This window comes from Cherax quadricarinatus, chromosome 3, assembly GCF_038502225.1.
Source record: "Cherax quadricarinatus isolate ZL_2023a chromosome 3, ASM3850222v1, whole genome shotgun sequence".
Taxonomy (NCBI): domain Eukaryota; kingdom Metazoa; phylum Arthropoda; class Malacostraca; order Decapoda; family Parastacidae; genus Cherax; species Cherax quadricarinatus.
In genome coordinates, this window is record NC_091294.1 from 12,724,621 (window position 1) to 12,737,513 (window position 12,893).

At 38.5% G+C, this 12,893-nt stretch overlaps 1 protein-coding gene across 3 annotated transcripts in view; it reads right to left on the reverse strand.

Moving 5' to 3' along the window:
• Positions 1-12,893, reverse strand: part of LOC128706600 (monocyte to macrophage differentiation factor 2) — a 249,726-nt gene that overhangs the window by 206,406 nt on the left and 30,427 nt on the right. For 2 of the 3 annotated variants that reach the window (XM_053801550.2, XM_053801551.2), the window contains exon 2: positions 1,750-1,835. The exons of the other annotated variant lie outside the window; for it this stretch is intronic. In XM_053801550.2, the coding sequence (XP_053657525.1) occupies positions 1,750-1,835 (86 nt within the window). The remainder of the gene's footprint in view (positions 1-1,749; positions 1,836-12,893) is intronic. 3 annotated transcript variants of the gene reach the window in all.

Consider the following 12,893-nt stretch of genomic DNA (forward strand, 5'->3'; position numbering starts at 1 on the left):
TGGTGGTGCCAAGAGGAAATGAGTGGTTCTCAGTTTTAAGCAGAAACTTAAACTAATAAAGGTTTAGCCTGGCATCTCAGTGGCACAGGTATGTGAGAAATGTAATGTTAAGACATAGTGTCTGATATTTACTTCTCAACCATCTACATTTTCACTAGTAGAGTTTTACAGCTACTCTGACTAAGAATAAAGTTATTCGGCAGTTTACGCCACATCTCTCCACCACTAAGAGTTAAATAAATTTACTATGAATTGCATATTATAAAATTGCTATACAGTACTGCACTACAGGTACTACTACAGTACCACTACAGGTTACAATACTCATATTCTAATTAGTGTCCAGTAATCTGAATCAGCAGAATAAGTCCGCTGATTCAGAACTTTGCTTGTTACGATCATAAAAATATTTATTACGTCTATAAATCAGACAATCAGCAATAAAGTACATCACATCCTCTATTAGTTGACTAATTGGAGGGGTCACTGTGCTTCAAACAAACAAACTTTATTTCTTTGTGCAGTTTACAAAATGCATTTTACACATAATAAAATATTGTTAAGCAAAAACGAAAGCCACTGGCATGCTGTGCATCTCGGGCAGACTAATCCTAATGCTTACACACTACTTAAGACTAGACATGGGTTACTGAACGCTACAATTTTAAGTATGCATTATTAAAAAAAAAAAAAAAAGAGAATTAGAAAAAACAGTACAATTTTATGTATGCATTATTACATAAAAAAAAAGAGAGGTAGCAAAAATAGTACAATTTTAAGCATGTATTAATACTTTAAACTGATTCAGAGATCTAAAGTTAATTGGGATTTCTTAAACTGGCTCTATGATTTCAGGCTATGGAATAATTATGAGAGAAGCTTCAAAATATGGTGATACTTTATGATGAATTACTTGTTTAATATATGTAACTGATAATTACTGCTAGCATGTTTTACAGGTAATGTTAATATTTACTGATCCTAGTGTATAAATGTGAATAAGTGTGAGGCTTAGCTACCGAAGAAGGATATATACAGTGGAACCTCAAAAATCGAACTGCTCCCAACACAACCAATTATGCAAGTGTATTTTTGTAAGTGCTTTTATAAGTGTATTTTTGAGGGTCTGAAATGGACTCATCTAATTTACATTATTCCTGATGGGAATAAATTCATTCGGTAAAGGCACTCGAACAGCCTTCTGGACCGAAAAAAGTTTGATATTTGAGGTTCCACTGTACTTTGCTATATGAGGACAGAACTATTCTTATAATATACTAATTCTGGTAGGATTGAGCTACATGTTTAATGTCATTACACTTGCTCTTCCTGGTAAACTGAGGATGTAATTTTATACAGCCTTTCAACCTGTATACTAATCTTTGCTCAAACAGTTCCAAAGGTGAGATAGTGATTATAATTCTAGTAGCCATCAAGCTACATACATACACAGTATAACACTGTTAAAGCTGGCAGACAGCTGTATGTGCTTTTAGTGAGAAGGTGCATATGGGACAATTCACACCATATGTATGATTATGAAGATGCTGCACTGAACTGCTACACCATAATAACATAATAACTTGAACATTGCACATGTTAATTAACTATGCAAGTCTATGCATGCAGTAGTGCAAGAGGTGTGAGTAGTAAAATTCACACGCATGTGTGTGTGTGTGTGTGTGTAGATGTCACACTGATGTACGGCATCAATCCATCATATGAAGAGATGGATGTGGTAAAACTTACATGTGAGAATGTGTAATCGTCGCAGTGAAGCACCAAGACAGGGCGAACTCCGCCCAAGGAGATAGCATCAGACTGGCCTGGCTCAACTGAATAAAATTATAAATCACGAGTGACCTAGGTTCTTATTCACTCTTCTTTCTGGATGTGTAAACTTATTCAAACATATTTCATTTCCACCTAGCCTTGACTGACACCTAAGTTTATACACATGACTCCATATAACAGGTAATTATGTCCTGATATTAAAATTATCCACAGCAATAACTATGATATTATAAGTTAGGTAAAAGGCAATAATTATCACATCTGGTAGTGGATGACTACATTACAATAGTAAACCCTCTACATAACAGACTTTGAAAATAGGAAGCAACATCTGTTGGGTAAATTAATTTGGGGACACTGCACAAAGTTTATTGGTTACAGAATTGCCCATTATTGTTACTAAAACAACAAAACAATATTTTCTCTATCCACCACAACCATTACTGACCACTTGCTCCCCCAGTTGTTCTGTTATATGGAGAACTTTCTTTAATATTACCTACTGAAATATGTATTGAAAGATCCATAATTATTAATCTTTTCACTGTCGGTCCTGTAATATTACAGCTTGCAAGTCAATGTCGGTCCCGTAATACTATGCCAATCTTGCAGGAGATGGCTGGTAGGCCTACATATAAGAGAATGGGTCTGAGTGGTCATTGTGTGCAGTATAAAAAAAAAAAAATCCTGCAGCACGCAGTGCATAATGAGAAAAAAACTGACCGTGTTTTTGATTTAAAACAGAGACTTTGCGGTGTATTTTTGTATGGTATTTATGGTTGTATTCTTGTTTTCTTGGTCTCATTTGATAGACTGGAAGATATATTACAGAAATAGAGATGATTTTGAATAGCTAACAGATTAAAAGTACCTTGAAATAGAGCTCAAAGTAGCAGAAATGTTTGATTTTTGTAGATGTTCAAGAGTAAACAAATCATGTCAACGGGTGGGTCTAATATGCTTTCACAAATGCTGATATAATTTATACCATTCTTACAATAATGCAGTAGTCTGCATAATAGTAAATCTTCTATTTTTTGTGTGAATAAAAATTCAAAATGGAAAGAAAATGTAATATAAGAGGAGCCTGGTGAAGTGACTAAAGAACAGAGAAAATGTTATTTTTGTGATAGGAATGTTTGAATTGTTAATTTTGGATCCTATTTTGAAATTGACCTTCCTTGAATTTCATATGAAACTGCCAAAATTACCAATTTCTGGTCACTTATTTTAGGTAGTTGAAATAGGTAAATGGGCAGTTTCTTGTACTCATTTGACAGAACGAAAGGAATTCTAGCAAAATACCTATGAGTTTGGTTGACTGGAAGACTGGAATTGATGGAAAATAGGGCTCAAAGTGGGCAAAATCGCCAATGCGTAAATATCACCGAGACCGCTAACTTCGCAAGAGCATAATTCCGTAAGTTTTCCATCAAATTTTGTACTTTTGGTTTCATTACCATTGGGAAAAGATTCTCTATCATTTCATAAGAATTTTTTTTAACCCTTAAACTGTCCAAATGTAGATCTACGTTCACTTAAATAACGCTCTGAATATTTTGGGAAAAGATTTTTTTTTTAAATGAAGAGCGCATTTTTCTTGGCGTCCCCAAATTTTGTCATACTGCGCACAGTATACTTCACAGACCCATTCTCTCATGTCTAGGCAACTGAGGCCTACTGTGCCAAGGTTGAAAGCACATAAAATAAATTGTAAATCAATGTTCGGAGCACTATGCACTATGCATGTGCTCTGCATACAAGGGGCTTTTGGCATGTACACCCAATCACTATATTTCTTTGTACAACTATGTATTATGTCCAAATAAAAATAAATAAATAAATAAATAAAGTAGATCTATGTTTGGACAGTTTAAGGGTTAAATTCTTTGACGCTGAGAGCAAGTTTGCGAGCAGGGGGTCTTGACAGTGAAAGGGTTAAAAACTATCTGTATAGTATTTTGAACACTTCGTAAAAATTAACTATCACGAATCCATTTGTGGGTGGAGAAAAAATGTGAAGCATTGCCTGTGGGATATTTCCCCAGCTCAGGATGCCACCTGGCTGTATGTCAGACCACTGTCTTCGGGCGGGGGAGACCTACCGGCATCCCCTGCCACCCACAACACTCCCATCCCAGTCTTCCATGCATACACATCTAGTATCATTCTCTCCTAGGAGCTAGCTGTGTTTGTGAATTATGTTTTGATCTTTTAATAGCCATATCTTGTATCTGCCAAGCAATCATGGCACCCAGTATGCATAAGAGTGTTGCTAAAAATGGGAAGAATAGATTTAGGTGTTTAAGTCTTGGAATTACGAAGAAAATCATGATCCAGCAACCCTTTAAGTGTCGAGACCTCTGCTCGCAAACATGCTCATAGTGTTGAAGAATTTAAAAAAAAAAAATCTTATGAAATGACAGAGAATCTTTTTTCAAAGGTAATGAAACCAAAAGTTCGAAATTTGATGGAAAGCTTACGGAATTATGCACTCGCAAAATCAGCTGTCTCAGCGATATTTACGCATGGCAATTTCGTCAACTTTGAGCCCTTTTTTCGGCCAATTCCTCGGTTCCACTCAGCCAAACCTTCACTGACATCAAGGAACCTTCACTGAGGTAAGAGTCCTTCACTAACATTAGGGAACCTTCATTGCGAGGTAAGAGTCCATCACTAACATCAAGGAACCATCATTTTATTTATTATTTTATTTATTATTATCACACCGGCCGATTCCCACCAAGGCAGGGTGGCCCGAAAAAGAAAAACTTTCACCATCATTCACTCCATCACTGTCTTGCCAGAAGGGTGCTTTACACTACAGTTTTTAAACTGCAACATTAACACCCCTCCTTCAGAGTGCAGGCACTGTACTTCCCATCTCCAGGACTCAAGTCCGGCCTGCCGGTTTCCCTGAACCCCTTCATAAATGTTACTTTGCTCACACTCCAACAGCACGTCAAGTATTAAAAACCATTTGTCTCCATTCACTCCTATCAAACACGCTCACGCATGCCTGCTGGAAGTCCAAGCCCCTCGCACACAAAACCTCCTTTACCCCCTCCCTCCAACCCTTCCTAGGCCGACCCCTACCCCGCCTTCCTTCCACTACAGACTGATACACTCTTGAAGTCATTCTGTTTCGCTCCATTCTCTCTACATGTCCGAACCACCTCAACAACCCTTCCTCAGCCCTCTGGACAACAGTTTTGGTAATCCCGCACCTCCTCCTAACTTCCAAACTACGAATTCTCTGCATTATATTCACACCACACATTGCCCTCAGACATGACATCTCCACTGCCTCCAGCCTTCTCCTCGCTGCAACATTCATCACCCACGCTTCACACCCATATAAGAGCGTTGGTAAAACTATACTCTCATACATTCCCCTCTTTGCCTCCAAGGACAAAGTTCTTTGTTTCCACAGACTCCTAAGTGCACCACTCACTCTTTTTCCCTCATCAATTCTATGATTCACCTCATCTTTCATAGACCCATCCGCTGACACGTCCACTCCCAAATATCTGAATACGTTCACCTCCTCCATACTCTCTCCCTCCAATCTGATATTCAATCTTTCATCACCTAATCTTTTTGTTATCCTCATAACCTTACTCTTTCCTGTATTCACCTTTAATTTTCTTCTTTTGCACACCCTACCAAATTCATCCACCAATCTCTGCAACTTCTCTTCAGAATCTCCCAAGAGCACAGTGTCATCAGCAAAGAGCAGCTGTGACAACTCCCACTTTGTGTGTGATTCTTTATCTTTTAACTCCACGCCTCTTGCCAAGACCCTCGCATTTACTTCTCTTACAACCCCATCTATAAATATATTAAACAACCACGGTGACATCACACATCCTTGTCTAAGGCCTACTTTTACTGGGAAAAAATTTCCCTCTTTCCTACATACTCTAACTTGAGCCTCACTATCCTCGTAAAAACTCTTCACTGCTTTCAGTAACCTACCTCCTACACCATACACTTGCAACATCTGCCACATTGCCCCCCTATCCACCCTGTCATACGCCTTTTCCAAATCCATAAATGCCACAAAGACCTCTTTAGCCTTATCTAAATACTGTTCACTTATATGTTTCACTGTAAACACCTGGTCCACACACCCCCTACCTTTCCTAAAGCCTCCTTGTTCATCTGCTATCCTATTCTCCGTCTTACTCTTAATTCTTTCAATTATAACTCTACCATACACTTTACCAGGTACACTCAACAGACTTATCCCCCTATAATTTTTGCACTCTCTTTTATCCCCTTTGCCTTTATACAAAGGAACTATGCATGCTCTCTGCCAATCCCTAGGTACCTTACCCTCTTCCATACATTTATTAAATAATTGCACCAACCACTCCAAAACTATATCCCCACCTGCTTTTAACATTTCTATCTTTATCCCATCAATCCCGGCTGCCTTACCCCCTTTCATTTTACCTACTGCCTCACGAACTTCCCCCACACTCACAACTGGCTCTTCCTCACTCCTACAAGATGTTATTCCTCCTTGCCCTATACACGAAATCACAGCTTCCCTATCTTCATCAACATTTAACAATTCCTCAAAATATTCCTTCCATCTTCCCAATACCTCTAACTCTCCATTTAATAACTCTCCTCTCCTATTTTTAACTGACAAATCCATTTGTTCTCTAGGCTTTCTTAACTTGTTAATCTCACTCCAAAACTTTTTCTTATTTTCAACAAAATTTGTTGATAACATCTCACCCACTCTCTCATTTGCTCTCTTTTTACATTGTTTCACCACTCTCTTAACTTCTCTCTTTTTCTCCATATACTCTTCCCTCCTTGCATCACTTCTACTTTGTAAAAACTTCTCATATGCTAACTTTTTCTCCCTTACTACTCTCTTTACATCATCATTCCACCAATCGCTCCTCTTCCCTCCTGCACCCACTTTCCTGTAACCACAAACTTCTGCTGAACACTCTAACACTACATTTTTAAACCTACCCCATACCTCTTCGACCCCATTGCCTATGCTCTCATTAGCCCATCTATCCTCCAATAGCTGTTTATATCTTACCCTAACTGCCTCCTCTTTTAGTTTATAAACCTTCACCTCTCTCTTCCCTGATGCTTCTATTCTCCTTGTATCCCATCTACCTTTTACTCTCAGTGTAGCTACAACTAGAAAGTGATCTGATATATCTGTGGCCCCTCTATAAACATGTACATCCTGAAGTCTACTCAACAGTCTTTTATCTACCAATACATAATCCAACAAACTACTGTCATTTCGCCCTACATCATATCGTGTATACTTATTTATCCTCTTTTTCTTAAAATATGTATTACCTATAACTAAACCCCTTTCTATACAAAGTTCAATCAAAGGGCTCCCATTATCATTTACACCTGGCACCCCAAACTTACCTACCACACCCTCTCTAAAAGTTTCTCCTACTTTAGCATTCAAGTCCCCTACCACAATTACTCTCTCACTTGGTTCAAAGGCTCCTATACATTCACTTAACATCTCCCAAAATCTCTCTCTCTCCTCTGCATTCCTCTCTTCTCCAGGTGCATACACGCTTATTATGACCCACTTCTCGCATCCAACCTTTACTTTAATCCACATAATTCTTGAATTTACACATTCATATTCTCTTTTCTCCTTCCATAACTGATCATTTAACATTACTGCTACCCCTTCCTTTGCTCTAACTCTCTCAGATACTCCAGATTTAATCCCATTTATTTCCCCCCACTGAAACTCTCCTACCCCCTTCAGCTTTGTTTCGCTTAGGGCCAGGACATCCAACTTCTTTTCATTCATAACATCAGCAATCATCTGTTTCTTGTCATCCGCACTACATCCACGCACATTTAAGCAACCCAGTTTTATAAAGTTTTTCTTCTTCTCTTTTTTAGTAATTGTATACAGGAGAAGGGGTTACTAGCCCATTGCTCCCGGCATTTTAGTCGCCTCATACGACACGCATGGCTTACGGAGGAAAGATTCTTTTCCACTTCCCCATGGACAATAGAAGAAATAAAAAAGAACAAGAGCTATTTAGAAAAAGGAGAAAAACCTAGATGTATGTATATATATATATGCATGTGCGTGTCTGTGAAGTGTGACCAAAGTGTAAGTAGGAGTAGCAAGATATCCCTGTTATCTTAGCGTGTTTATGAGACAGAAAAAGAAACCAGCAATCCTACCATCATGCAAAACAGTTACAGGTTTTTGTTTCACAGTCATCTGGCAGGACGGTAGTACTTCCCTGGGTGGTTGCTGGCAGGAGTGGGAATTTGTTATCATTTTATTTATTTATTTATTTTGTCTGCAAATAGTACATTGAGATTTTGTATTTACAATAGTGGGTTGCAGTGCAAAGAGAGCCTCTATTATGCCTAGGCATTATGGGCCAACTTAACATTATTGGCTTACAGTCTACTTAATACTAAGGAGTATATCATAGTTGTACAGTAGAATATTAATTATAAATGAATCAAAATTTGTATAATACAAAGATATATTTGTATTCTAAAATGCTTTTGTGAAAACAATGATTCAATTATATTCCTTTCAACAATGGATAAAAGATTCAATGTGATTGTTTCAGTTATGATGTGGGAGTACATAGGTGAGTAAGTGTGTACCGAGTATATAGCATTTAGTCTAGGGTGATTAAGTGGCTTTTGAGAAGAGTCTTAAACTGATTTTCAGACTGGGTTGCTTTAATATCTTCTGGTAATGAATTCCATATTTTGGGGCCTTTTATGTGCATAGAGTTTTTACACAGTGTGATATGGAGACAAAGTATATCAAAATGAGATCTGTGTCTTGTGTTGTGGTCATGTGCCCTGTTTAGGTTGGTGAGGAGAAGTTTGAGTGGGGGGGGGGGTTATATTTGCATGTATTGTTTTGTGTATGTAGTAGGCACATGAATAAGTATGGGTGTTCTTAATGGTAAGCAGATTCAGACTTTTGAAAATTGGTGGAGTATGCTGGCAGGAGTGGGAATTTGTTATCATTCTTACTGCTGCCTTTTGCTGGGTTAATAGGGGTTTTAGGTGATTGGATGTTGTTGATCCCCATGCGCAAATTCCATATGTAAGATAAGGGTATATGAGTGAATGGTACAGTGCCAGGAGAGCTGATTGTGGAACATAGTACCTTATCTTTGCTAGTATGCCTACAGTCTTGGAGATTTTCTTGGTGATTTGTTGTATGTGTCCGGAACTTAAGGCTACTGTCAAGGTGGATACCTAGGAATTTTTCCTCTGTGAGTCTTGTGACTGATGATCAATTTAGCATTATGTTAATTGGATCATTTGCAGCTTTGTTTCCAAACTGAATGAAATAGGTTTTATCAGTGTTCAGGGTAAGTTTGTTAGTCATCATCCAGGCAGATATTTTCTGTAATTCAGCATTGACTGTGTTTGCTAGTATGACTGTGTTTGGGTGGGAAAAGACATATGTAGTGTCATCTGCAAATAATATGGGTTTGAGTAGCTGTGATGCATTCGGTAGATCATTGATGTAGATGAGAAAGAGGGGTGGTCCAAGGACGCTTCCTTGTGGGACTCCTACTGTGACTGGTTAGGTGGAAGAGTTTGCATCATTTGCATACACATATTGAGTTCTGTTACTAAGGTATGACTTTAGGTAGTTAAGGGAGTGGCCTCTGATACCAAAGTGCATTAATTTGGAGTACAGCAGTTCATGGTCGACTGTATCAAAAGCTTAACGTAAATCAATGAAAATGCCCAGCGGGACTTCTTTCTTTTCAAGTGCGGTATATATTAGTTCTAGCATGTGTATGATAGCATCATTTGTGCTTTTATTATTCCTGAACCCAAACTGACAAGGGTTTAATACGTTGTGTGAAATGAGGTAGGAATAGATCCGTCTATGAATTAATTTTTCAAAGATTTTAGAGAGCAGTGGTAAGTCAGATATTGGTCTATAGTTACTCAAGTCAGCTTGGTCACCTCCTTTATGGATCGGAGTGACCCTCGCTATTTTGAGGATTGCTGGGAAGGTAGATGATTCAATGGATTTGTTAAAGAGTGTTGCAATAATTGGTGACAATACTTGAGAAGCTTTTTTGTACATAAAAACAGGCAAGTTGTTTATGTCTCCTGCCTTGTTTTTAACCCATAAACGGTCTAAACGTATATATACGTTTTTTCAACATTTGAAAGTATGTAAAAAAAGTAGATCTTTTTGATTTTTTACATTTGAAAATGTGTAAAAAAACTTTGATCTACTTTTTTTTTTGTTATATTTGAAAATATGTAAAAAAATGTAGATCTACTTTTGGAGCACTACGCATATGAACGTAGATCTGCTTGGACCGTTTACGGGTTAAGGGTGTTTATGATGAGAGTAACTTCAATGGGGTTGGTTGGAGCTAGGAATAGCGTATTTGGGAAGGTATATATGAGGTAGTCTGATGGACAGGTGTTTGTGCTTGGTATTTTGTTTGCTAGATTTTTTCCAATGGTGGAGAAGAAAACATTAAGTGTGTTTGCTGTTTCGGTTGGAGTGAGTAGGGGTTCATCTGATTTTGTTAGTTTAATTGCTCTTGGGAGATTCTGAAGAGAAGTTGCAGAGGTTGGTGAATGAATTTGGTAGAGTATGCAAAAGAAGAAAATTAAAAGTGAATACAGGAAAGAGTAAGGTTATGAGGATAACAAAAATATTAAGTGATGAAAGATTGGATATCAGATTGGAGGGAGAGAGTATGGAGGAGGTGAATGTATTCAGATATTTGGGAGTGGACGTGTCAGCGGATGGGTCTATGAAAGATGAGGAGAATCATAGAATTGATGAGGGGAAAAGGGTGAGTGGTGCACTTTGGAGTCTGTGGAGACAAAGAACTTTGTCCTTGGAGGCAAAGAGGGGAATGTATATGAGAGCATAGTTTTACCAACGCTCTTATATGGGTGTGAAGCATGGGTGATGAATGTTGCAGCGAGGAGAAGGCCGGAGGCAGTGGAGATGTCATGTCTGAGGGCAATGTGTGGTGTGAATATAATGCAGAGAATTCGTAGTTTGGAAGTTAGGAGGAGGTGCGGGATTACCAAAACTGTTGTCCAGAGGGCTGAGGAAGGGTTGTTGAGGTGGTTCGGACATGTAGAGAGAACGGAGAGAAACAGAATGACTTCAAGAGTGTATCAGTCTGTAGTGGAAGGAAGGCGGGGTAGGGGTTGGCCTAGGAAAGGTTGGAGGGAGGGGGTAAAGGAGGGTTTGTGTGCTAGGGGCTTGGACTTCCAGCAGGCATACGTGAGCGTGTTTGATAGGAGTGAATGGAGACAAATGGTTTCTAATACTTGACGTGCTGTTGGAGTGTGAGCAAAGTAACATTTATGAAGGGATTCAGGGAAACCGGCAGGCCGGACTTGAGTCCTGGAGATGGGAAGTACAGTGCCTGCACTCTGAAGGAGGGGTGTTAATGTTGCAGTTTAAAAACTGTAGTGTAAAGCACCCTTCTGGCAAGACAGTGATGGAGTGAATGATGGTGAAAGTTTTTCTTTCTCGGGCCACCCTGCCTTGGTGGGAATCAGCCAGTGTGTTAATAAAAATAAAAAAATAAAATTTTTGACCACCTTATCAGGCTGGTAAGTGCTGACGAGTAACTTTTCGACTGTTCTCTAGTTATTTGACCCATTCTATACTGTTTTTCATATTTGTGCTTTGTGTTAATGGATTTGAGAATGCTTGATGTTAGCCAGGGATTATTCAGTCTCTTTGCTGTGATCTGTTTAGTTTTTCTGGGGGCAATGTCTGTTATAGAGGCACTGGGCTTTTTTTTAGAAAATTATTTATACATTCATTCATATCTGTATATGTTTCAAGTTCATTTTGCCAATCGATGTTATTCATAGCTGCTATAAAGTTGTTAACTGCTGTCTCGTTATGTAGTCTGAAGGTTACTTTAGTAATGCCTTGTGGCAGTTTGCCCAGATTAGTTATGAAAAGGTTGGGTAGCGGTGTGTAGTGTTGTCTATGATTATGCCTGATTTTAAAGGGGATATGGTGTTTGTCCAGATGTGGTCTATTAAGGAGATGCTTGTCTCAGAGATTCTTGTAGGTTTAGATATTGCTGGTAGCAACAGGCAGTTACTCATTGTGTTTGTGAATTCGGTTACTTGTGGGTCCTGGTCGTGTAGTATGTTTATGTTGAAATCTCCTGTTAGTAGTAGGTGGTCTTTATTCATGCGTGCATCAGTAATCATGTTTCCTAGTTTTTCACTAAAGTGATAAATGTTTGACTGTGGTACTCTGTAGATGTTTATAACTGTGAGGGGTTTTTGCAGGTCTTTTGATTTAAATTTGGCTATGATATATTCTCCATGTTCGTCCCTTGTGCAAGAATTATTGATACATTCGAGTTGATTTGAATAGTATATAGCTGTTCCTCCCCCTTGCTGGTCTGTTCTACAGTTGTGTATGGCCATGTAGCCAGGAAAGGTATAGACATCTGTAATATCAGGCTTAAGCCAGGTTTCTGTGAGTGTGATGATTGATATATTGGAATGAAGGGAACTGAGTAATGCTGTGAGGTCATCATAATGTTTGCTCAAGGATATGACATTGTAGTTAAAGATGGTTATGTTATTGTTTGCACTGAGAACATAAAGAACATAAGAACATAAGAAAGGAGGATCACTGCAGCAGGCCTGTTGGCCCATAATAGGCAGGTCCTTTACAATCCATCCCACTAACAAAACATTTGCCCAACCTAATTTTCAATGCTACCCAAGAAATAAGCTCTGATAACTCTATCCACTCATTTGCAAGTCCCACTCAAATCCAACCCCTCTCATTCATATATTTATCCAACCTAAATTTGAAACTACCCAAAGTCCTAGCCTCAATAACCCAACTAGGTAGACTGTTCCACTCATTAACTACCCTATTTCCAAACTAATACTTTCCTATATCCTTTCTAAATCTAAACTTGTCTAATTTAAATCCATTACTGCAGGTTCTCTCTTGGAGAGAGATTCTCAAGACCTTATTAATATCCCCTATCTATAGGGGATAGGTATATTAATATACCTATCTTCCACTTATACACTTCGATCATGTCTCCCCTCAT